The sequence below is a fragment of the Diospyros lotus genome, chromosome 10, assembly GCF_014633365.1.
Source record: "Diospyros lotus cultivar Yz01 chromosome 10, ASM1463336v1, whole genome shotgun sequence".
Taxonomy (NCBI): domain Eukaryota; kingdom Viridiplantae; phylum Streptophyta; class Magnoliopsida; order Ericales; family Ebenaceae; genus Diospyros; species Diospyros lotus.
This window is the reverse complement of record NC_068347.1, coordinates 20,570,590-20,598,206: the sequence shown is the minus strand read 5'-3', so window position 1 is coordinate 20,598,206 and position 27,617 is coordinate 20,570,590. Positions and strand designations below refer to the sequence as shown.

The window sequence follows — 27,617 nt, the reverse complement described above, 5'->3', positions numbered from 1 at the left end:
TAATTAAGTAAAATAAATGCATCTTGTTTTTTCTTTTTACACGAAGTGTATTTTTTTAATTTTAGAATCATTTTATTAGTTGATAAAATGTTACAAAATATGAATTTATTTATCATCAATCAATAAAAATATTTTTAAACTGAAAATAAGATGTAATAAATATACTTTATCTGAAAAAAATATATTTATTGAACTTTAACCATTACTTTAAAGGCAAAGATTAGCATTAATTACTCATGTATAAAAGATTAGCATTAATTACTCATGTATAATAAGTAATGCTAATCCCTTAAAATTCTAGTTTTTAGTGATCGGGCTAAGGCGATCGCGTGTAGCTTAGGTCGTTTAACATCTTTACTCGTCACCTATAAACCAACATTCACCTATAAACCAACATTCACATATTATCTATTATTCGACATACACCTTATACTCAAATTCATCTTTTTTTTTTTATATTAAATAAAATATTTAGTTTTTATTTTTAAAATTTTGAAAACTGAAAATGTTATCAAACAAATACTTAGCTTTTATTTTTTGTTAACCGAACATAAAAAACTAAGGTAAAAAAAAAAAAAAAAAACCGCAAACGAAATTAAAAATTGAAAACTCTCGAGCGGACCCTAACGTATTCAAATTTCATCATTACAACATGCATGCAATAAGAGTTTTAACATATATATATATATATATAGTGATAGAGATAAAGTTATATAAGGAAAAGTCGAAGAGACTATGGATTTGAAACAAATTTAAACTTTTTTCTAACTCCACTGATTATAATCTAAGTGGTCCAATTAGTATGATGTTTTCGTACCACCCACATGCACCCATTCAATAAGAGAAATCTTATATTTAAATAAATTAATATATATATATAATCAAAGTACGTGATACCACCACATCTAAATAAATATTCATTTAACAGCTAAAAATATTAATCAACTACAAATGGATTACTCAATATTATAATATAACTAATGGAACTCAAAATAACAAATTATTACATTAAAATAAAAGAATTAATTCAATTTTGAAAATTGCCATTGAACCAAATTTCACATACATTATTAGGTCGCTAAGTGGACAATTTGAGACAGCACGTGCGTGGGGCTAATCTTATCCTCATGATCAATGATAATAATAAATATTGATCAGTTTTTCTTTTATTATATATATAGTTAAACGGACTTCAATTGATATGATTAAATATAATTTATAATGAAAGTGCTGTGAGTTTGGTAATTCCTACCTGGGTTTGAATAGAATATTTAAGACTGATAATAATATTATTAATTAAAAATAATCTACAACAACAGAGTATTAAAAAATTGTTAAAAATAACAATTAAAAAAAAAAAAAAAGTCCCTTCATTCCATCACCTTTCAGTGAAAAGCAGGAGGAAAGTTTTCTGGCCACCTGGGAAGCCAGAGCCGATCGACGAGTCTGCATGCACAGCTTTCGACAACAACTGTACGGACATTTATGTAAAAACAATGTCATGTGTGGATTAATTTTAAGATTCAAAAACCTTTATATATGCACAGTAAAGAGTACTTCGCTTCTTCAATTTTAATTTCCTTTTTTGAGAAACTGAAGAACTCATATGATTATGAAGATATATGTATATATTATTATTGTAACGTTTAAACCAGCCGAATATATAATTAATTAAAAAAGTAGCAGCAGGGAGGTTGATAATTTTTGAACTATATATGGACGAAAAGGGCTAGCAGCTAGCTCGAGAACCATCCAATTAATTGGTTGGATATACATTATTTGGACAAGTGTGGGTGCGTCTGTCGTTTTTGATGGTTGCCATCAACAGAACTTAATATATATATATATATATATCTTAAATTTAAAAGCTAGTGATAGGAATTATTAAACTTGGGGATAAGGTGGATGGGCATGCATAGCATGGCATGGCATGGCATGGCATGGCAAATGGTGGAACAGTAAAATGAGAGATATACTGCAATTGACGAAGGAAAGTGCAATGAAACTTCCTTCTCAAAGAGCGGCCAAGAGATGAATGCTTCGGCATAGCCACGACTTCACTATCACATCCTTGTCTGCTGGAATTGCCAACCAAACAAACAAAAGCGGATATTGTTGTCATCTTCCCTCTATTATTTAATTTTGCGTACCCGACCTTACATGCATCTACAGCCCATGGAGGAGACGCAGCCAAAGCAACTCTCATTAATTGCCTTTATAAATGATCATCAGTCCTTTCCCTATCATCATGGAAAAAGTTTTTCTTTATATTATTGTTTGTGCTTCATTAACGCTAGCTACACACAGCATGCAATCCAAACCTGGCCTATAGAGCTACCTCTCTCACATTAATTTTGTGGCCCCTTTTTCGTGCTTTCATAAATTCGCGGGCGTGCAGCTTATTAATTAGCTAGTCCTTCAGTTTCCTCATGCCTCCCTTCCTGTCTGCCTTCGACTTTTTTTTGATTTTGCATATATATCCAGATAACGAATGTAGCTACCTACCTACCTACAGTTTGAACGAGAATTAATTTCTAAAATTTGATACCACCAGCAGCAAGCGAGGGTTGTTTGATTTTAGGGTTAGAATAGAACAAAATTCCCGAGCTTTTTTATTTATACTGGCCCATCAGTTTGGTTCCAGATCAAATTTAAAAAACAAAGAGAAGAATTCAATCATCTTTAGAGTCTTTCTAAAATCCGTCAGTATCCATGGGCTTCTAATTTGTTGCGTTAATATTTGCTCTCTTTCATTATCCATCATGTGCATATTTGTGACCAGTCACAGACTTCATATATGGATGTAGCTGGATTGCTAAAGGAATTGCACAAGGGTGTGCCAAAAAAATAAATTTTCTTTAGAATATTTAGCTAGAAATGTCACTGTTTTATGATCTAATTATGATAAAATTTTGTGTAGGAATATTTCTGATAATATATTATTTTTCAAGTAAAAGATTGCTAGGTTAAGAATAATTATATAATAATTAATTATAATATAATGCCATCCACAAATACAATAAGAATATTAATTAGTCTGACATTCTCTTGTTTAAGCAAATCAAAACAAATGATTATATATAAACATCACCATCACATTTTTACTGTTATTGCTTGCAGAAAATCACTTATGGACATCATTACCAACTGATAAATCCACCAAAATTAGGTAAACTACAAACTAGCTAAAATTTGCTAAATTCATTGCATGCTATGATTAAATCAACGACTAAAGAACATCACCAGAATTCAAACATCTTAATTTGCATGATGAGAGATATCTAATTATAATTAACTGCAAATCATATATATACGTCATTAATTGATATATATATATCTAATTATATATATATATTGCCATATATAGTAGAAGCCTTCTGGTCTGGCTCCTAAGTTTGAGTCGTCTTTTATTTTTAAGGTTTAGCAAAACTGAAAATAATACGGCGCTGCAAACTCTGTGATAAGCAAGGAGACAGATCTTCACTTCTGTCTTGGAAGGAAGTTTCACAGATTCAGGCTTTTGTGCGGTGAAGGAAGAAAAGCACGCTCTCATGATGAGTGCACTGTGGACATGACATCTAATATATATAATATGTGTGTCTATATATATATATATATGTATCACCATGTGATCAACAGAAAGATTCATCAATATAAGTGGCCACTGCCAAGACAAATGCAACTTCCTTAATTATTCTTTATATTTGGCTGCATTGTATATAAAACACTGTCACATATAGACGCTATATATAAACAGAATAAGAGCTTCCCAACCAAGCAATATATATATATATATATATTCTTCATATTCACAAGCCTGTCTCATGATAGACCTAAAAACGTGAAAAGTTTCACTCTCGCTAAAAGTGTGGGATATATATATATATCGCCAGAGAGAGTTTAAGAATAATGTTAATTAATGTTTTAGTTTAATGGTTAAAGTGTAACAAATATATATATTTTTAAATAATATATAATTTTTTATTTTATTTAAATTTTTTTAAATTATAAATAATTTTATTAATGGGTAAGTGTTTAGAATATAAAAATAAAATCTAATAAATGCACTTTTTTTTTTAAAAAATAAGATATAAAAAAAGAGTAAAATATAAAAAAAGAGACGAGAGATCTTTTGGATCTCCATGCAGCTTCCAGGAAGGAGAACATTCTCTCAGTTAAAAGTTAAAAACGAGAGAGAGAGAGAGAGAGAGAGAGAGCGAGCTAGCCGATAAAAGGGTGCCAGAAGCTCGCATCAAGCCCCGATAATTCTCCCTTTATAAACCTGATAATTCTCCCCCTATAAACCTGTACCTTGCTTGTTTTCAACACTTAAAACATCTCTCTCTCTCTGTCTCTCTCTCTCTCTATCTCTCTCTCTCAATTATAATTTGCAGTCGAATTGGACATGGCTTTCTTCACAATCTCGACCAACGATCCCTTCCTCTTCGAGGACTATTTCCCGTCGATGATCGAGCGGCTGGGAGCAGAAGCATTCATGGGGGAGCTCTGCAATGGATTCCGCTTGCTGATGGACGTGGAGAAGGGGCTTATAACCTTTGAAAGCTTGAGAAGGAACACGATTCTGCTAGGGCTCCATGAAATGGGAGACGAAGAGCTCGTCTGCATGTTGGCCGAGGGAGATTTAGACGGTGACGGAGCCCTGAACCAGCTGGAGTTTTGCATCTTGATGTTCAGACTGAGCCCTGGCTTGATGGACGGCTCCAAGAGATGGGCGGTTCACGATGAGATGGGCATCAATGAAATGCATGCCGTCTGATGGGGGAGCTGCTGTATTTTTATGATTCTTATCAAGTAATAAGGATCTTCTTCTTCTACATATATATAGCATATTATATATATATGTTCGATGTGCTGATCCTTAATTAATTTCTATATTTTATGCAAGGAAATATTCAATAAAAAGTGGATGGTTTGTTCTTTTAGAAACGGAGAGGATGATTTAGTTAGTTTCTTCAATAATATTGCTTCTGTAATCATACTTAAGGACAATATTCAGTTACTAGCTAGAAAATCCATCTAACTTGTGAACCCTTTGGATTTTTTTTTTTTTTTTTTTTTTTTAGTGTTTGGGTAAGCGAACCCTTTGGATTTTTTTTTTTTTTTTTTTTTAGTGTTTGGGTAAGTGAACCCTTTGGATTATTATTATTTTTTTTTATTGTTTGGGTAAGCGAACCCTTTGGATTTTTTTTTTTTATTGTTTGGGTAAGTGAACCCTTTGGATTTTATATTAAAACTCCAGTAGATGGCATTTTCTGAATTAATTTCAGAAATAATCTTCAGGTGATCATTCCAAAAATAATATACTTTCCAAGAAATTTTTATCATATATATTAAGCTGCAAGATTCAAATGTTTTAACCCTGTAAACTAGAAGCTAGTATTCAACACGTACGTTAAGAAGATCAGAATGGGATCAAATTTGAGTTGGATTTATCTGATCTCTTCAAGATTTTTTGAGTGCAACACTTAATTGTATTGATTTGATTATTGTATAGGTTTATCACTTGTATTATATATATGCTTCGAGTCTCATGTTCCAGTTTGTTCTGACAGAGAAAAAGCAGACCCATGTGGCGGAAATTTTCCAGGTAGGGGACTCTTAATTCAAGCCACTCTATATTGCTGATATTTTATATGTGCAACTCTCTCATTAATTAAGTAATTAATTTGTTAATGAAAATTCATTTCTCAACTAAATATACAATGGTACTGCGGAGTTATACATGCTGAGAGTTTTTGCGCTCTCTCTCTCTCTCTCATTTTTCAGTTTAATTATCAGTTATAATATAGCAAGAGATATATATGACATAATGATATCCTTTATAAGCAGGAAAGAAATAAATTAAATCTTCTCTTTCATGATTTCATCTTCAAATGGAATGCAAACATAAAGCAGACGAGCGAACTCGATCGTATTTTGGACCCAACCGGAGCTTTGAGGCCCGGCCGATTTTAGCCCCGGAGTTTTGCTCTTGATGTTGGGGGAAGCTCAAATTTTGTAGACAAGATAATAAAGGAAAGATTTGGGATTAATTAATTAAACAACAATGATTAATTAATTTCTAGAATAAATAAGTAATGACCTTTTGAAATAAAACTATTGTGTGGGACCATCATTTACAGGTAGAATGATCCTTCCTAGAGCAACTTCACCCTTTATCCCCAGTTATGCTGTGGCCACCTGGCACCTGGACATTGCCTCAAAAGATCTGTTCCCTTTTGGATGGTAAAATGCGTAACTTCTAGGGGGGAAGGCCATAGATAAAAGAAGAAGAAGATGGGAGGCCTGGGCTTGAGGAAGTTTTGTGAATGCTTTCAAATGAATCTTCATCTCAACCAACCTTTCTTACTCACCTAGGGAAGGCCTCTGTCTCAACTATATGGAAGACTATTCTAGGGACACGTAACATTTTAATTCCAAATCTAAGTTGTTCTCTTGAGAGACATTTTGATTTGAGGGTTTGGGCGGACCTATGGATACCTACTATCTCTATACCCTCAAACCTACTCCTCTACAAAGTACTTGACGACCATGAGCTTCGAGTTAGTGATTCAATAGAAGCAAGCCGAAGGTGGTGGAAAAAACGGGTTGTAGAGGCTAATTTTAGTTCTCACACGGTGAAAGAAATCCTGAAAATTCCCATTCCTCTGGCACTTGTAGCATCAAAATGGCTTTGGATTGATGATTCTTTCCCTTCCTTCTCATGGGTGGCAGTTTACCACTCCATGCCACAGTCCTCAAGTTCAAATATTGGTGGTCAACTCTCTTTATCTCCTTAAGCGAATTTGGGATTCTCTTCTTCATCACCGGTTGAAACTTCTTATGTGGGGGATCACAAACAATATGCTCCCTACTCGGGTGGAATTACCTAGGCGGTTCCCTATAGCAACTAATTCGTGTTTTTTCTACAAAGAAGCCCCAGAGACCTTTATCCATATTTTTGTTTATTGCCCAGTGGCAGGAGTTATGTGGCTGCATTAATTTTGGACTTTTGATGCAGAAGGTTGGCTTAGTCCAGTATATCCAATCCCGGCTGGTTCTCCTATTTAACCCGCGAAGGATTAACCCTTCACTCTCTCTTAAACCACTTATGGCATACAAGGAACCATCTGCGTCTCCAAACAATCTAGGAGGTCCACTTGTCGACTCTTATTGAATCTGTTCGCATTTCCTGCCAGGAGCATATATGGGCATTATTGAAAAGGTTTCAGCTTCACTTGATCATCCCAGCCCCTCTTATAACTCGTACGTACTGGTCTTGTCTTTCCCGCCTTGTGGTGTCTTAAGGATACACGTGGATGATGGTTTTAAGTCTAAGATAGATCAGGATGTATAATAGTCAAGAACTCTATCGGAGAGCCAATTCTTTCGAAGTCCCTTCTCTTTAACACTAGCTCTCCTACCATGGCAGAAGCATTTGTGCTGCGAGAAGCAGCCATCATCACCAATCAATATATGAATTTAGGATCGAAAATAAACTATCATCAAACCATCAAACACACAAATGAACACAAAAATTTTACGTGAAAAATCTAAATTAAAAAAAATCACCACTAAAAAATAAGAAAATATCACTATGATAATATTGTTGTAATAATTCTAAAGTATTAGATACTTATTTATAGATTTACCACTCATCTATAAATGTATAAAAAATTGAATTTCTACAAAACTATAGTTTGATAAGGAGGTGAGCTATGAAGAAGATAAATCTTCATTTGTAAATATATTTTAATTACAATCAAATTTAAATTTCAGATCATAATTATCATTAACTGCACTTTGACATGGAATTTAGATATGGAACTATTTATTATTCTCTCTTCTAGCAAAATCATAGAGAACTAATTTTCTTGAATACTAACCAAATCCACATAATGCTTATTGTAATCGATATCTTTGACTACACTCAAAGGTTTATAACTTATAACCCTTCACACTAGATTTATAACCAAGAAATGCACGCTTTTTAGATTTTCTAATTTTCCATTATTAGCATGTGCAAATACATGACATCTAAAAAATTTTAAATTAGAATAATTTATAGGAGTAATAGATCATACATCTTCTAGAGTTTTCTTATCAATGGCGGTGCAAGCTGACCAATTAATCAAAAAACATGCAATGGTTGCAGGCTCAACCTAGAATGACTTAGGTTAACTAGAATTAGATAGCATGCAACATACTTTTTCCATCAAGATTATGTTTATTCGCTCGATACCATTTTGTTGTGGTATATTTGGAATTGTTAAATACTTTAGAATTCCTTCTATTTTTGCGTAAATCATTGAATTCATTTGAACAAAATTCTAAACTATTATTTGTGCAAAGATGCTTTATCTACCTTTCAATTTGTTTTTCATAGTCCTCCATTGTTTGAAAGTAGAAAAAACATAAAAAATTTCACTTGAAAAGTCATAAATTAAAATCAGCATATATTTAGCATGCATATCTTTTAGAGGGTACTCTGACAGGACCCCAGAGATTAGAATGGGCATGGTTTAATGTCACATTTGTGTTGTGAATGTCTTTATTGAATTTGACTCATTTTTGCTTGCCAAAGACGCAATGCTCACAAAATTCCAATTTTCAATATTTTGCGCTTCTAGAAGTCCTCTTTTGTTTAATTCAGCCATATCTATTTCACTTATATGTTCAAGAGGCATATGCCACAATTTAGCGATATCAATATCTGACAAAGAAAAAGTAAAATTAATATCATATGTAATAGTAGAACCCTACAGAACATATAATCTTCCATATTACCTTTTACCTTTCACCACAACAAGAACATCTTGATTAACCTTAATGACTCCACCTTCACCTATGTACTTGTACCCATTTAAATCAAGGGTACTTAATGAGATAAGATTTCTCCAAAGGTAGGGAACATGTCTAACATATTAGTTAAAATTCTAACAATGCCATCTATTATGAGGTGTCTTAAAATTTTCCTAAGTCCTAAGAAATCACGCGGTGATTCCTTTCCCGAAGAGTCTTCGAGATGATAGCCTCTCGGGCCCTTTGAACGCTACCCCTAGGAAAGGTTTTGCCTCATTCAGTTTGCATAAGTTTGAGGATAGATCGAGCCATCCGATGGCCCCGAAGCCTCTTTGGGCCACTCAAAGATAGCCATCGAGGTGCTACACCCCAAAGAAGTCTCCAGGCCCTTTGTCCTTCTTTATGCACTCCCTGAAAAAATGATTTGTGGTCCCACTAAGCTTGTCTATAAATATGCGCCTCTTTAAAGGCAAATCGATCTTTCGGTTGGCTGATTTCTCTCCTGACTCTCTCGAGCCACTCCGGCCATCACGCTGTCTCTCTCTACAACCCATCAAAGAAACTACACACCCCTTCATTCGAGAAACAAAACATATACATGCCACATACATCTTAAATTGGACATACATACACTCACTTTGGATATTTCTCTCGGACTGTTGTCTGACTTAGGCATTGGATGGCCCGCATGCCTTTCTGACTGCTCCTTTGCTCACAGGCTAAGTCCAAGCCCTGCTTTCCCAAAGATCGGAAGCCTCGCTTCCTGAAGACTTATCGAGGCCACTCATTATTGGCTCCTTAAAGACCTTTATGGACATCCTGTCTCAAAGGCCACCCATTTGGCTTCGACTAGATTTAGGTTCAGTTAACCTTGCCAACAACATCTCAGACCCTTAGCTCTGGTGAAAGACTCTTCTTGGATTGATCCCTAACAAATAAATTTAATTGTTGTAGTTTGGTAACAACATTATCAAATATCTTGATTTTAATTGTTCTAATGCCAACAATTTTGAAAGAAGAATTGTTTCCCATCAACAAATCACCAGTAAATAAAGTTTCATATATTGAAAACCAATCCCTATTAGGAGACATATGAAATGTGTATGTTGTATCAAGATTCAATCTTTTATTAGTTACTACCAAAAGCTCCTCATCATTGCTGTGATTTTCAACAATACTAGCTTCGCCTGAAACATATGGTTGTTTTCTTTTCTGGTAAGTTTTTTTTTTCTTAAATTTGTTTTGCAGCTTAAAACACTCATTCTTAACGTGGCCTTTCTTCTTAGGATATATAGTTATAGGTTTTCTCTTTATTTTTAGGTTGGATATACCTTTTTCTTTACCACTAGAGTTTCTCTCATTTTTCTCCCTCTGATCAAATGATCTTCTCCCTATGTTTTTAAATTGCCCAATATCTGCTTATCAATTTCCTCTTTTGACAACAAAGCATCATTATAATGGCCCACCTCCCGGAGTATTTGCTAGCATCGATGATTCGTGAGAGAGTTATCACAAGAGAGGTACAGAAACAAAATTTAGTAATTTAAACTTTGACAACTTATATATATTATATATATATAAACATAATTACATATATTTTCTCTGTCTTGGGCTTATTCACCCAAACAATACAAGCTACAAAATAAGCAAGATAAGTTACATAAAAAAACTATCATTATTTGCTCTCAAAATAACCCCCAAGGATCTTCAAGTTTGGGGAATGACTCTATACACCACTCTAACCCGACTTAAGCGCGGCTAGACTCACCACCCTCATTTGCTTTTCCATTGTCTTTACTTGGAATGACACAAGGAAGCAATATGAGCCACAAGGCTTAGCAAGTTCATATAGTAAATAAAGGCATAATGAATGAAGTAAGATAACCAAAACATGATATCTCAACCGCAAGCATAAGAGACTCCCTTACCACAAGGGACTAACAATGAGAATAAGATAAACAAGATTTGGCTGAGAAGTTTTCACCATGGCTAATTATTAGTCATCATGCCCAATGCCATGTTCTATGTCAATGTATATGTAAGCCCATGCAAGATGCATAAATGATGTGGATCTCCATCCACCCACGCTCTGGTTCGCACCAGACGGTATTCCATATTCTTGTGGATCGTCATCCACCCACACACTAGTTTAACACCAGGTAGCATTATGGGCCAAAGCCCCCACAGCTAGGCACAAGCCTACCAACATTACTAGGATATCCTTTGTTCACATGCACATTCAATGCCATACAAAATAATTTAGAGTGCAAACATGTATGCCACCATGTACTATGCATCCATACTACCGACCACATGGAATAATGCATTCTCAAAATGTTGTTACCCTCATCTTAGCCAAGGATATTTCCATGATAGAATCCCCCTATAACATGCTTTGATACGTTCAATGCACCCTAAGGTTCCCTATGCATGAGCACATCAACAAATGCCCAAGCATTTTTTTAAAACAACTAAACCTGTTTCGGAAACAAGTTTAGACCACTAAAATCTTACCCAAATGAGCTGAAATTTATACCAAAATGAAGCGTATCGAGTCTAGTTTACAATCCAATAAACTGTTCAAAAATCTAAGGGCCTGTTCTCTTTGCTGTTTTCAACCCGTTTTGAGTTTTCAGTTTTTCAAAACACTGAAAACGCGTTCTCTTTGTTATTTTCAAAAACACATTTTCGAAAACAACAAAAAAATTTACAAAGAAAACCCAAAACAACATTTTGTTGTTTTGGGTGTTTTCAGTTAAAACACACTCAAAAACCCAAAACGCGGAAAACACACCGCCCCCCAACCCAATCTTGCATCTCCCTCTCTCTCTCTCTGTCGACTCGGCCAAACACCACAGGTCCGCAACTGCCCCCCGCCATCTTTTCCGTCACTGCCCTCCTCCCTTCCAGACTCATCTTCCTTCTTGCCATCGCAACGTCTGCCACCGCCATCGCCGCCACTGCAAGTCGTTCGTCTACGCCTGCCCCCTGCCATCGCCGCCACTACAAGTCGTTCGTTTACGCCTGCCCCCCGCCATCTTTTTCGCCGCTATCCCCCTCTATTCCAGACTCTTCTTCCTTGTTGGCCATCGCAACGCCAGCCACCACCATCACCGTCGCCTACGTCATCCATCGCAGCGCCTGCCACCGTCGCCTACGCCGTCCATCGCTGTGCATCGCATGTCGTTCGCTTACGCCGCTATCTATTCCAGATCCACCGCACCTCGCCGTTCTCTCTTCCAGATCCGCCATCCACGCCCGCCACGCCCAGATCCGGCATCGTCGATCGTCTCTTCCTCCTCCCCTTCTTCCATTTCTTGCTTCTTTCTTCTAGCCTTTCTTCTGTCCGCCACCGCCTCTCTCCACGCCCTAGTTTTTCCTTTAATTTTTTTTAATTATATATTTAAAATTTTAGATAAATTAATATTTTACTATTTTATGATTTATAATTTCTTTTTAATATTTATGTTATAGATAATTTAAATCTCAAAATTAATGTGAAATTTTAATTTGTAAGTAAAAATAAATTTATCATCAAATTAATAGTTGAGTTAAATAAAAAATAATTTTAGAAAATATTTTATAATTTTAATGTATTATATATAATTAGATTATTAGTTATTTTTTGTATTATATTTTAAATTTTTTTAATTAAATTTATAATTTATTAATAAGTATTTATAATTTTAAATTAAATTTATTAAATAAAATATTATGAAATAATTTTTCTCAAAATTTCAATGTAAACACGTTTTCTAATTTTTTGTTTTAAGAAACAGTTTTTCAGAATGACAAAAAGAACACGTTTTCAAAAATCTCAAAACAGACACTCAAAACACAAAACTCAAAATGAATTCAAAACTCAAAACTCAAAATTAAAACACAAAGAGAACGCCACCTAATCTTTCTATAAAAAGTTATGCCCAAAACAACAGAACATATGTGAGCTGTCAAGGCCCAAGATAGTTGACAGATGAGAAGCAATTGTCGACTAATAGTGATTTTTTCACCCAATTTGTCAACTAATTAAGGCATTAGTTGACTAACAGAATACCCAAAATCCTTTTATCGACTAGCTCGACCAATTCAGTCCACAGATGAGCCCCTAAAGACAAAAATTAACATACAAATACCCAAACATACATGTAAGATACACTAAACTCTTGCACGCAACTACATCCTATCAATAAACACGCCATTCCTTTTACAAATATGGTGTGAAACAAGTCCCCGTTTATATGATATGCACGGTTAACCCAAAAATTTTGGAAAATGACACAGGTACAATCAACCAAATTTATGTAAAAACAAACCCACTTCCAAAAGGAAGGGTTTTTCGATTTTTTTACCCAAAGATGGATGTTCCAAGGATTCCAATGGAAGGAAAAGATCGAGATTCATACCAACAGGAGTCCTAAATGGAAACTTGGAATTTAAAAGAGATAGGGTAAGAACTTGTTTTTGATCTCGAATGGAAAAGTTTAGAAAAGAAGATAAACCTTCAAATCTCCACCAAAAGCCCCTTAGATCCAACCTCCACTCTTCCCTCGAGGCTCCAAATTGAATAAGAAAGGATTAAACGTGGAGAGGGAGAGAAGAAAAGAGTGACGAGAGGAGAATGAGAGAATGGCATGGCCTTCTCTCAAATTCCCTTTTTATACCAACTATTTTTCCCATTTTGCCCTTACTCCATTATAAATATTCCTATTTGGTCCCCTTCCTTTTTTACTTTCTTAATTAATCACAAATTCACATGTATATTAACTTACAACACTTAAAACATCCATTTCAATTAATATACCAGAATTTCACTCACATAGCATTAATACCTAGAATACCAAAATATTTTAGACCCATATTCGGGTCGTTACAATCATAAACTTATTTTAAGGTGAGAGTGTCACGACTATAGAGTATAGTGTCTCTAAAAGTTATGAGATTGGCAGAGAACATAACAAAATTAAACCCAAATCTTCTTCATCAGATTTAACTTCTATGCTTTCCAAATCAGAAATAATTTCTTTAAAAACTGTTAAATGACTTTCAATGGATATACCTTCTATTATTCGATGAGAATATAACTTTTGTTTTAGATGAATGTACTGGTCAAACTTGTAGTTATACACATGCCCTTTGGGAATAACTTATGCAAAACAGGTTCAAACTTTTTAGGCTCAATATAAAAGAAAGGGAAAGCAACTCGAAGACCTTCTTTGGATAAGTTTGGTATAGGCTTAACTGTGATATGATTTGGTCATGCCATTAATATGTAGCTGCAAAAAATTAAGACTTGCTTTTATTAGACTTGACAATTGATCTAAGAAAAAGATAGAAAATTGATATAATCTTGTTCTTCCATAGAGAGAAAAGCTATCATCATAGTCTTCTTTAATGTCTTCTTGCTGAAGCCCCTGAACAAGCCCAAGGTTTATTGAGAACTACATAACCCTACAATTAATTGTAAATTGAAATGATAAAATTAGATCATGAGTATAAACTAGTAGAATGAAATATACATGCATAATTAAAGAAATAGGAAGTAGTAGATACTCCTCCAATTCACAATCATCAAGTCCCCTCATGAGTATGTAAATATTACACTTTTGATCCATTTATGTCTGTTACAATACAAATTCTAGATTTTGTATACTCTTGAATATAAGTGTTGGAGAAACCACAAGTTGCTAATATAATTCCCACAAAGACAAGAAGTCATCCAAAAAATCAGAAAAGTATACAAACAAAGTGGTGTTATCCTGTACCTGCACATAAATATCAAAATTCAAGTCTCGAATTCATAGCCAACCCTATTTTTGCTTATTTTCTTCAGACCTTAAAACAAAAGTGGCTTGAAAATGTAATTCACAAGGACTAGAATAATCTTCATATATCTACGTATAATACATGCTTCTTAAACTATTGCAAAACTCTAAAGTTCTGTAAAAAAAATTGTTTTGATCGAGAACAAGATGATGTGTTCTCCTAGAACCATTTCCTAATGCATTTGTCCTTACTTTAGTTTCACAGATATAAGGACAATAGTTTTTCTCTAAAGATTTCAATTGGAGACTTTTTTAGCTTATTTTTTACTAACAATTATTTATTTTTTCCTTAAGGAATATGTCTTTCCTATCAATGCTTAAGGCCTTGCCTCAAATGTTTGAACTTGTAAGATTGATCATTGTTTTAACAATAGTGAGATATATTTTTGATCAATTAAAGCTGCTTTCCCTCACCAATAATCCTCCATTCCCTTACCCTTGAGATTTTGCACGTGTTTTATGTTCAACCACTTGTTACGTATATAAGTAGAGAACAAATATTAGAACAACCAAACCTCATATGGGTAGAATACACACAAACTAGGCACTAGCTAGTATAAACAAAATCCTCCTAAGAAGCACCAAATAAAAAAGTATAGTAATATTCATTCACCAGTTTCCAACAAAATGGGAACTTCTAGATAATTTGTTTGTATTGAGCTCATCAAACATAAAGCAAGTTTTGTTTGTGAAAAACGACAACTAGGTAAAAACCAAAATCATCAAAGAAGGGAACAAAGGAAGCCAAAATGAAAATGAGTTGAATATGTCAAGTTAGCACTCAATCGAAGTTGTGAATTAATTGTGGCACCGAGCAATCAAAGTTTGTGTTTGTGTATATATCAACGACAGCAAAGGGTAGTGATGATTCATATTGCACAAAAATGGCAGCATTGAACTATTGGAGTTGTGAATTGATAGTGGCATCAAGCACTAAGCAACTAGGTGGCAAGGGGTAACTTTTGTGATAAAGGTAAATGTGAGATAGATAAGGGTTCGCATAGGATAACCCTCAAATTAGAATAAATATCATCCTCATTCCATCTCTATTCAAATTAGATAAAGAAAATTTCATCTCTAATTTCTATCTATGAGGGAAATTAACATCAAAGACGGAAATTTTCTGTCTCAATTCAGTCTTTGACGGAAACAAAATCAGAGACAAAAATATTTTTCTGTCTTTGAATCTTAGAGGAATTAGAGATAGAAATTTTCTTCTTTGATTCCGCCTCTGATGGAAAAAATAAGTTTCAAAGATGGAAAATTTCATCTCTGGATTAGAGGTGAAAATTTTATATCTCTAATCCATCTTTGATTTAGAGATAGAAAAAATCCATCTCTAAAGCTACCTCTAAAGGTTTTCTTTAGGATATTTTGGTATGTTGTTTGAAAATTCATTGCTATTTCTGTCTCTAAATTTCATCTCTAATTTTTTTTTTTTTTGTAGTGATAGTTGTTCTAGTTTCAACCATAGTGCAACAACAATTTGTTCTTTTAAAATATTCTATAAAGTTTAATTTGATAAATACAGATGTATCTAAGATAAGTCTTTACAATCCCTGCGTTATTTTTTTTAGTACTTCATGATTATGGCATTTTATGAAATCCCAATAGTGCTTCATCTAAAACCATTCGTGCCAAAATTGCTCACATCTTACCATGCTATAATGAAAATCTAATATTCTAATCCAACAATGAAATATCATATTTCAAGGTTGTCGTTAACAAGATTAATTAATCACAAATAGTATCAAAAGATCAATAAAGAAATGCCTAATAGAAAACATACCAGGATAGCATATTTGGGAGAAACAAATCTAGACTAAATAAATCTAGCGGGTTGTATTGTTTAAATGGGCTAGATTTGGGTGGATCTAATGGATTCGGGCAGATCTGGGCTAGCAAAGCTTGAATGGTTGTCAGCAATGGCATAAGATGAAGAGGAAAACTGTAAGCTATGGAAGAAGGTGTAAGGATCGACAATGATGGAGAAATCTAGTCATTAACGATAATGAAAAACATAAAGTGTAACACCCCATCTCCTAGAACTGCCTAAGAAGAAGTGCTATGAAAATAAAATAAAACTAGCTGATAAACTAAAATCTGATACAGTAACTGAACATCTCAATCAACTGAAATGAAACTCTGAATCAACATAAACTGAAAACCAAAAACTCTGTCTAAGGGACAATCCCTCAACTAAAATATATATGAACTACTACTAAACTTGACAAGACACTATGTAACATCAACACTGTCAAAACTCCCAGACATCTTTAGTCTTGAGCGGTTCCACGTACACACACTATAGACCACTGCTGCTAGGCCCCACGTCTGGTACTCCCCTGCTAGAACCTGGAGGGGTGAAGAGTACACAAGGTGAGCTATAAATCTCAACAAGTAATAACTTGGAAAGAATAACTGATGCTGAATCGAAGAATATTGATACTGATACAAACTCACTGAACTTGTACTGTATAATCACTGTCTGATTACATTCATAAAAATGTAATGCAAATAAACTGTAAACTAAATGCAGGTATGCAAATTTGGCACATAGGCCCACATAACCGGTAATACATACCTGTCTGATCTGAATCTTGCATACATAAAAATTGTAAGCACATACTATGGGCAATATGCCCTTAGCCCCCTGGTGGCCACCAGGCGGGCAACTCATAAACTGAGCTGAAACTGAAACTGATGAGATCCCCATGGACAAGCCGCCTAGCGCACATAATGCAATGTAATGCTCACATAAATGCTGGCACACGATATGTAGTGCTCCATATAGTCATGCTCAATGCTCATACCAAAATGTATGCACATAATCTCACAAAATAATGCTGAACATGTCATAATAAATACTAACTATGAAATCTAATCTTTTGCATATTGGAATACAAAGATTCTATGAATTATGGTATGGGCATGATTAACTTGACAAATTCTGGCATTTAAATTCAATATTTGGAGTTATTGAATACATTAATTTAATTAAAACTTGGTTTAAAACATCACTAGAAGTTAAATTGGATTTCTGGAAAAGCCATCCGGATATCAGGAAGTATATCCAAATAGGAGAAAGGACATCCAGATATGAAGAAGGCTTATCCGGACTGTAATACCCAGAAAATTATTAAGAAAATAAATGATATTTAATGAAGGGTATAACTGGAATTATCGAAAGAATAAGGCTATATGACACACTAACGCAGTCTTAGATGATTAAATCAGTCGGAGGGAGAAACCCGGACCTTAGATAGCTAAAGAAAATTATACAGTATCGACAAGTGATTTGAATTATGATTTTTAGTGATGAAAGAAGTGGGATCGGGAACAGTTTTCGGTACAGCTGTCGACCGGGCTGAGAAAACCGAATCGACGTAGGAAACGTCCAGAAGATCAACGGAATGCGTCAAGGACTAATATTTAATGTGTAGAACAACCCTTAAGCGATTTCGGGATGAATCAAACGGATTTAAGGTCAATTTGACCAATCGGGCCTAAGTGTAGTTTTCTAATTTTGCCCGAGGGAGGTCAAAATGGTAATTTTTCAGGAGTTTCAAGGGTCTAATGAGATGTACTAAACTTGAGGGACATGGTGATATAATTGGATTTATTAGGGGTGCTTTGGAAGGGGGCAGAACTGTCATTTGGAAAGTCAAGGGGGTGAAAGTGTAAATTATCAAAGATGCAGTGTGAACGCACAAAGCCAAAAATCGGCCGCCGCCTTCCACAGCACATGGGGGCTGTTTCCGGCGATGGGACGGCCAAGGCGGACCTGGGGACGGTCGTATACGGCCGAGGGAAGTCTTGGGGACCAAGCTTGGCCGGTGATTGGCCGAGATCCGGCTGGAAATGGAGTATAAAAGGGGTGAGGGTTTCGGCCGAAAATTGGTAAGAAAATCGACCGCGTTTTGGTGCGATTTTGAGACGTTGGATAAGGGGTTATTACTCCTTGCATCGAGGGGAAGAGTTCTGGGTTTTTGGGGAGTGTTTTCGTGGAGATTTAAGGCTGTTCCAGCAATGGCCGAAGTCGGGAGGCGGACCGCCTAGGGCCGCCTGCAACCGGCCGTTTGGGCCCTTTTCCGGTGTTCTTTCGGCCGGAAAATGGTGCCATTCGGATCGACTAATCGAAGGCTTGAAGGGGGTGTGGTCATATCGGCCATCGGAGGAGGTGTCGCCGGCTGGAAAATCGGAGAAGAAGGTGGCGCGTGAGCCACACGCGCCACACTTCACACACACCCACGCGCCGAGCGCGTGAGGGCGCGTGCAACAAGGGTTTTTCTGGTATTTTCTTCCAGTATTTCTATTAATTTATTTTAGGATTTATTGTGTTGAAATATTTTGGAAAATAGTTGAATAAATAATTATTTTGGAATTATCGAGGAGAAAATTGGGAGGAAATAGAGAAAATTATGGAAAAAATGAGGAAAATGGATTTTAATGCTTCCTTAATTAAATATGGTGTTTAGGAAGTATTGTGACTCGAGGTTGAGTATAAGTTCAAGCATTTGGGATTTAACACGCAAATCGAGGCGTTGCACGAGGATCGAGGCGATCTGAATACATTCGAGGTGAGTGGTTTGATTCCAACTTTTCCTTGTCTTAGAAGTGTTTTAGGTGCTTGTGGTGAGTTCTAGTGAGCGATTATACCCTCCTAGACATAAATTGTTTTACAAGGCTTTTACTTATGATCATTGTGTCGATATTTGCTTCATTGCATTAACTGTTTTGTTTTAAAATGTTGGTGCATGGCGTGTAAATTTTCATATCATTTGGGGTCAAGTTTAATTGCATCGTTGGGTCCGTATGGGGCGGGATGGGGTCTGCTTGAGATTGGGACAATGTTAATCCAGGTGAACGGGTGTCACACTGGGGGCACTCGAGGGAATAATGTTAAACCAGGTGAACGGGTGTCACGACGGTGCACCCGAGGGATTAACGTTGGACCAGGTGAACGTGTGCCACAGTGGGACATTCGAGGGATTAAGTATGTCAAGGTGATATCTCGAGTTAGACATGTTTTGCATGTTGCCGCTTGTCTGAATATGCCATGCTCGTGTGTCTCTCATGCATTGTATAATCTGTTTCTATACCGTCACTTAGATGTTTATCATCTAACCTGGGCTATGCCCCTGGAACGTTTAATGTTCCAGCCAGGGACTGCTGCGAAGGCAAGGATGTGGCCGGTTGGGGGCCAATGGTGCTTAGTTTGTTAAGTCGTTGTAACGTTTGGAGGATTTAATATGCATTTCAGGTTGTAAATGAACAGTTGTATAATAGCAATTTTATCATTTGATCTGTATTACATATTTTGCTATGGAAACACAATGTAAGAATTATGGTGTTTTGGTATTAGTGTATCCGCTGCGTTGTATTAAGACTCGTTTAGTTTAAGATTATTGATCTTGATAGTTAAACGGGCAAGACTGGGGTTCGCGGGGTTTTGTTTCTGCATGTGAAGATTGTTCTTGAAATACCGCGCGTGTTGAACTTAAAGAGGAAAAAAAAAAGAAATCCCGAGAATACCCTTATAGTGACACGCTTGGCGAGACGGGGTGTTACACGGACACACTGGCATTCAAAACAGAAACTATTCGGATATGCTGGGATGTATTCGGATATGAACTAGGACATTCAGATATGATTCAGGTCATCCGGATATCTTACTGAGGCATTCAGATGCTACTAGAGACCATTCGAATATGAAATTCGACTTTTGAGAGAAGCATTTGGATACTGAAGCAGGTATCTGGATATACTGGACTTATCCAGATACACGGAGAAAATATCCGGATATCATTCATAAAAAAATACTATAAGCTCATCCAGATATGGACCAAGACATCCAGATATTACTTACTGAGAATAATAGACACATCCAGATACGACTCAAGGCATCCAGATACTACTCACAATCACTGCTGGACACATCCGAATATGAAAACGAAGCATCCGGATATAACTGGGCCATTCGGATATGAACAAGAGCTATCTGGATATTACTCACAATAGGCACTAGACTCATCCGGATGTGATACAAACCATCCGGATATATTGCTAAAGCCATTCGGATATGCCCAAGGGCCATCCGAATGTCACTCACAGAAAACTTTTTGACACATTCGGATAGCCTCTAGCCCATCAGGATGTCACTCACATACTTTAAAAAATCTATTCGGATATGAAGAACACATCCGGATGTCTGTAACTATTTTTGATGAACACGAACGATTACAGAGGCTCTGGTCTTGATCAAAACTCAATGAAACTATGCCATTCTGAAAGAAATCTTGAAAACATGAATCCCAACTGATATGAAACGACTCTAAGAGTGATTCAAAGACAATATTGGATTGAATTGCTATAAAATCATGCACCTCTTGATTATGCATTCACTGTTTACGTATATATATATATACACGTACTGCAACTGATATAAAATTTGAGAACTCAATGAAGAATTGGAATAATCTAAAAAATTGATATGAACCTATAATGGAAGGGATTACAAGAAGAATACTTGCCTTTCAATCTTCTTGATCGATTCTAATGACTTCACGAGAGCCTTCTATGCAAACACTGCTGCTTAATCCTATGCTCTTCAACTCAAAGACTTCTTTCTCGTTCTGCGGCGTGAGGAGAATTTGGCTAGGGAATTATATATATATAGAGAAGGAGAGCAACCCTAAAGCCCTGACAATCTCCTTATACAACTTGGATTCCTTCTCCAAATCTAACTAGGAGACTCTCAATCCAAATCCATCTCATACATGGATTCTCACTCTCCCTTAAATACATAATCTCACTTAATTAATGATAATACAAAAATTATTATTAAAACTCCCAAATAATAATAAAACTCTAGAATTACCTTCATGCCCTTGCATTTAATTTTTACAATAAATAAATGTCATTAAATGCTATTTAAAAAGAATTAAATGCTATTCTCTCAATTACAAATTACTAGATTGCCACCTTGGCAAATTCTTTTAACTCCAAAATTAAATAGAATTGAATGCTATTCTTTTTCTTCAAAATCTCTAAATTGCCACATTAAAGAATTAATTGGCAAAATCTCTTAATCAAATACTTTAACAATTAATTAAATAATTCTTTGAATAAATACTGGGCCCTCTAACAGGTCGTTACATAAAGATTGATGGTTAGTGGAATCATTGGTGATGATGATAGAAGGCGAAGAGGCAATCAATCGGCGAAGACAAAAAGGTGATCAAAAGACTGGTTGCAACGATCAGAAAAAACAAATGGTTAGTCGATGGTGAAGGAAAAGATGAATTGACTGTTACAACAGGCTAAACCATAGTTGGAGAAGTTGAACAGACAGTTAGTTGCAACCATCAGAGAAGACATGTGAAAAGGTAATCGGATGGGGGCCTTTGTTATTATAGTTGATGGTGACTACAAAAAGGTTAATGGTGGTTGGCGTCAGCGAATAAGCAGCAGTAGTCGTCAGCGACAACAAACATGGGCTGGTGGCAGTAACAACAAGAAAGAAACCCTAGGTGACAAAGAAGATGAATGGATGCAAATCTAATGATTGGTATTGAAAAATGTTGATAGTTTGATCCAACAACTTTGATACTAGTTTGTACGAATTTAGGATTGAAAACAAACAATGATCAAACCATCAAACACACAAATGAATATAAATGTTTTACGTGAAAAACCCCAATTGCACTATAAAAAATATCGAGTTTAGAGATGGAAAAATCCATCTATAAACCCTTGAAATTCCATTTTTAATGTTTTAGAGATGGAATTGGAGATGGATTTTTGTCCATCTCTAAAAGGTTGGTTGCTAAAGAATTAGCGATGGATATTTTTTAGTTGTGTAATCAGTCCCAAAATTGGTTAAATTTTACATTTGGAGACGAAATTTTTTTTCTCACTATTTTAAATTAGAGACAAAAAAAATTCACTCTCTAAAGCTAGGGTATTGGACGCCTATTTATAGATATACCACTCATCTATAGATGTATACAAAAAAAGATTTATATAAATCTATAGTCTGATCAGAATATGAGGTATGAAGAAGATAGATCTTTAATTGTAGATGTGTCCCAATCACAGTCAAATTTGAATTTCATGTCATAATTATCACAATCAAAGCAATAACACTCTATCATCCTTGATATAGATATCTCAATGATCTCTTAAGCTTCAATTGACATGCACTAGTCTATTAGATCTCTCTTGGTTGACTTTTCTCATGTTCAATCATCTTTTTTGGGTTGGACTATCCAATATTCTCATTGATCTACTAATCATCTAGGTCATGAAATTGCTACTTAGGGATTCCACACTAAGTTTTTAGGTTTAATCTTCCCTCCTAACATTTCAAGCAACATGGAAAATCTAGTTGAGAAGGAGAAAAGGCCCTTTAACTTGATTGCGCTCTCTTATTTGTTTTGCTTATTTTCTCCTTATGTTTTTTCCTCTCTGTATCTGTTGAGTTTGATTTTGAGAATGTTTTGATGATGAATATTTTATGCAAAACTTTAACATTCTCATATCTCTTAAAAGATGCTTAAGGTTAGCTCGATGATTGAAAGCAATATTCATCTCTTAATAAACCTTAATAAGATATGTTATTCTAGGGTTTCAAGGAATATTCGAAGTGTCCATAAAGCATAAATGACATGTGGAGACTTGTGGTACTTAGAGTAAGCTTAGGATTAATCAAGTGACACATAAAGTTTAGGAGTCAACATTACTCAAGGTTTAAGAGAAATATGTTTCAAATACATTTTTGATGTTTAAGGGACAAACATCAAATCCTTGAGTGAATGATCATATACTTAAGAACTGACATTGAGTTTTGATCCATAGAGTTTAAATTATCAATTTGACATTTGGTATCTATGAGAAAAGATAGACACCCAAAAGGGGGGGTGAATTGGGTTTTCAAAAACTTTTCTTGATATAAAGAGACTTTGAATAAAATAGTTTTGCCTTTATCAAACTATGAACACCTAATGCTTTAATTATGATCTTGACTGAAAATAATATGTAGTAAGTGTAAAATAAACTTTATGCAAGAAGATTGACCCTCTTTAAAGTTTTAAAAAGCTATTGATTTGAGAATTAAAACTAAAAACAAATTTGCTAAGAAGAATGACACTTGCTGAAAATAAAATGTAAAGTTGATGAAACAAAATGAAATTAACAATGCAACAGACAAGGATGTATAGTGGTTTGGCTCAACCAATCTAATCCACTACCTTGGCTTCTCACCAAGGATTTTAACAAGCTATTATAGCTTTGACAAGCTCAGCTATAACCTCTGTTTTTCACTGGCTTAGCAATAATCGAATACACATCTTTCACAAGACTCAATTAAAACCTTTTACACTGTGCTTTTTACGGGCTCAAGCACTTACCACAAAAGTAGAAATAAGGTTTACAATATATATGAACGCCTTGAGAAGCTTTGCAAGATAGAGAACAAATAACAAGATGGCTTTTGACAAAGAAAAAATAGTTAGAAAGAATGAAAGAGAATATAAGCACTCATTCTCTCTTTTTATAATTAAATATAAAAGCTTAAAGAAACGCTTTGGCTCAAGGCAGTAAGAAGTATTCAAGAACAATAGCATTCTTCTTCATCTTCTTCTCCTTTTATAGTTGTTATTAATAGAATGAAAATATGCAAAGACAACTTTCTTTTTCCCATAAAAAATCATTAGAATATTTTAATATCAAGATAAATTATTTATGAAAAATTTAGAGCATTTTTAAGTCTCAACGGTCCAAACTATCCATTAAAAACACTTGCAATGACTAGTCTACTGGCTCTATTTTTTAGCTTCAGCACAAAAGTAATATTCGGCTAGATTTGGCCCTTGCTCGACTAACATTAGTCAATAATTGATTAACTTTTGACTCCACTCTATTATACTCTACAGATAATCGATTATACTTATCAATTGCTCGATTATTCTCAACAATATTCAATTATACAAAGAGCTTGCATAAATTACTCAACTATCACTCACTAATAGTCGATCAACCATCAACTTATACTCGATTGCACACCAAAAATACTTGATTAGAAAGGAATGAAACCTTATAAATTTTGATCAAGCAATCATACTCAACTAAGGAAGAGAGATACTCGATTATGCTTATCTCCTAGTCCATTAACAAAGTGAAACACTTGGCTATCACTTTGATCATTCGATTACATTTGACATAGCCAAACCTTGCAATAAATACTTGATTCAATATATGCATTACTTGACTATCATTCAAACACTATTCTCATAAACATCTAAACATTGAGCTTAAATATATAACTCAATTTTCTCAGCTATATCTAAATAAAATAAATTTTAAGCTCAAACAAATAGGATGCTTAAAACGCGAGTGATGTTTGTGAAAGTTGGATTAAAATTAACTTTCCAATCACATTCACTTGGTTACATAGAAAGCTTTAGAAGATAAATGAGATATTTCTCAAGCACAACACGATATGCATAACCTAAAGATGCACTGACTCGAGCATCATACTAATAATAACTTTATGAACCATACTCATATGAAATATTCATAAGTCAAGTAATTCACCATTACTTTGACTGAAAATAAAACATATAAAACATTGCAAATATGTTAAGCACAAAAACATGTTGATCACCAAGGCCTATCACCTAGATTGAGCACCGTGATCTCTAAAAAAAAGAGCACACATAAGACGAATAAATCAGATATTTCCATAAGCTCTAAAGCATCATATACTAATGCATACATTGAGTAATTCTTGAAAGATAGAAACTTTAGAATTTTATTACTCAAATGCATTTAACTTAAACAAGAGCAACACTAGGAAGTATTGTTGAAAACACATACACCATTTAAATTCTCTCAAGAGCTATACATATTATGCCTATATTTTTAAAGAAATAACCACATAATTTGCATCTACATTTTTATTCTAGTGATTAATTCATCACTTGGTTATAAGACTGAGCAACTTAATAAAATGTTGCTTGAAATCAACAATCCTATATTCAATTAATAAAATTTTAAATGTTCTTCCATTAAATTTCATAACATTGAGAGCCTTAAGAATTTGATATTAAATATCAAATAAAAAACTTAGGCTTTATGAAAGAACTTAGAATCATTTTCCTAAGTTGTAATGACCCACTCTCGAAGATCCCACTAGCATAGGATGTCCGGAAGCAGGTCGCTAAGAGTATAGGTACAGATAAAAATTCAATTTAAACCATCCTCACTGAATTCATTAAATATCATAACCACAAAAGTATATATATATATGTACATTTTCCAAGAGTATATTCAACTTCATTCTTTTAACAACTCATTAGGGTTGAATCGCCCATGCATCACAAAATAAAAGGGCAATAATTTAAAATACAACATTAGCTACACTATCTTTGTCCTCAAAGCACATCCCAAGACCTTTTGGTTGCAAGTGCCTTGTACACCTGCCTATACCCCGCGATACTCAAGCTCCACTCGTCCCGACCCTTTCCTTGGCCTTACCTTTATCTGGAATGACGAAAAGAAGCAAGGATGAGCCATAGGGTTCGGCAAATATATAATTATAGAAAACAAGAAGTGTAAAGAATTGAGGCATGCGTAATAATAATAACAAAATATAATAGAACTCCACACAACAATCCATAAATTCTTACCACTTCCATAACCTTTCATCGGTCCTCATCATAAACCACATCATATGCCGATGCAATAATAATACCATAACATCATATTGTAGACCATTGTCCACCCACGCTCTGATTTTATACCAAGAGAGCATTATGAGCCGAAGCTCCCACAGTCAGTCAAGTGCCTATTGGCTTGTTAGAATATCCTTTCCCTTATTTGTGGTTATAGCCTTCGTGCAAGATAATGTGCGCGATACTTTTCAATATGTATATGCCATGCGTATGCCAACCACCACACAAATGAAATGGACAGGCCCATATATTAAACTCCCATTCATATACTCAGAATTATTCATTTCTTCATACAGATCATAACCATCCACACCCATTAATTAATCATAACATAAAATCCAACAAATGCGCACATGACCCCCCCTGATACAAAGATCATGACACATGAAGCTAAAAATACTTGCAAGCAATACCAAATTCTTGCATACCACCTAACTTTAACAATAAACTCGTTATTCCTTAAAAAAAGATGGAGGGAACCAAAACTCCATTTGGATCTTTAAATAATTTTTCTAAGAATTCAAGGAAAACTACACAAGTTACAAACAATTGGGTTGAAACCCTCTTCACTAAAGAGATAGGGGTTTCTAGAATCCAAAACCCAAAAACGGACAATCCAAGGACACCGAATCAAGACATACAATCATAGGGGAAAATAAGGAGAAACAGAACTTGCATAGGAACAAGGAAGAAGAAAAACTTGTTATATATAAAGAGAAAGAATGGGAACTTGCCTTTAATGATTAGAGATAGCTAAATTGGAAGAAAAGAAAGGCCTCGAACCAAGCCATTGGAACTGCAACTCAATCTCCTTTTAGAAGCTCCAATGAAGAAGAATATTTCAAGAGAAAACAAGAGAAGAAAGATGAAGAAGGAGAGAATGAAGTGAAGAGAAGAAGCTTTCACACCAAGCTCCGCAAATCTGCCAAAATACCTCTTTTTAAACCTTTCCCTTCATATATTGACACACACACATGCCCTTCTTATAATTCTTTTAAATATAATGTAAATTATATATATATATATTCACATACACACACCCAATCGACATCCCATTTCTTTCAACATAAGGCCACCAATTTTGACTCTTCCACTCTAATCTCTTTTGAATTTTCCACACTCACTCTTTTGACCTTTTAACACTTTTCCCTTCATTTCTTTTGACTTTTGAATAACTTAAATTTCCATTGCCTTAACTTGTCAACTATCATATAAATTCACTTTCCATTCATCATGGACGCATAAATTCCACTCATTG

The 27,617-nt window shown here is 34.8% G+C and overlaps 1 protein-coding gene across 1 annotated transcript; it reads left to right on the top strand.

Moving 5' to 3' along the window:
- The first annotated feature begins 4,242 nt into the window (after positions 1-4,242).
- On the top strand, positions 4,243-4,997 carry LOC127811868 (calcium-binding protein KRP1-like). Its single transcript, XM_052352057.1, has one exon. It carries the CDS (start codon positions 4,406-4,408, stop codon positions 4,775-4,777), a length of 372 nt encoding a protein of 123 aa, XP_052208017.1. The 5' UTR covers positions 4,243-4,405; the 3' UTR covers positions 4,778-4,997.
- The last annotated feature ends 22,620 nt before the right edge of the window (positions 4,998-27,617 follow it).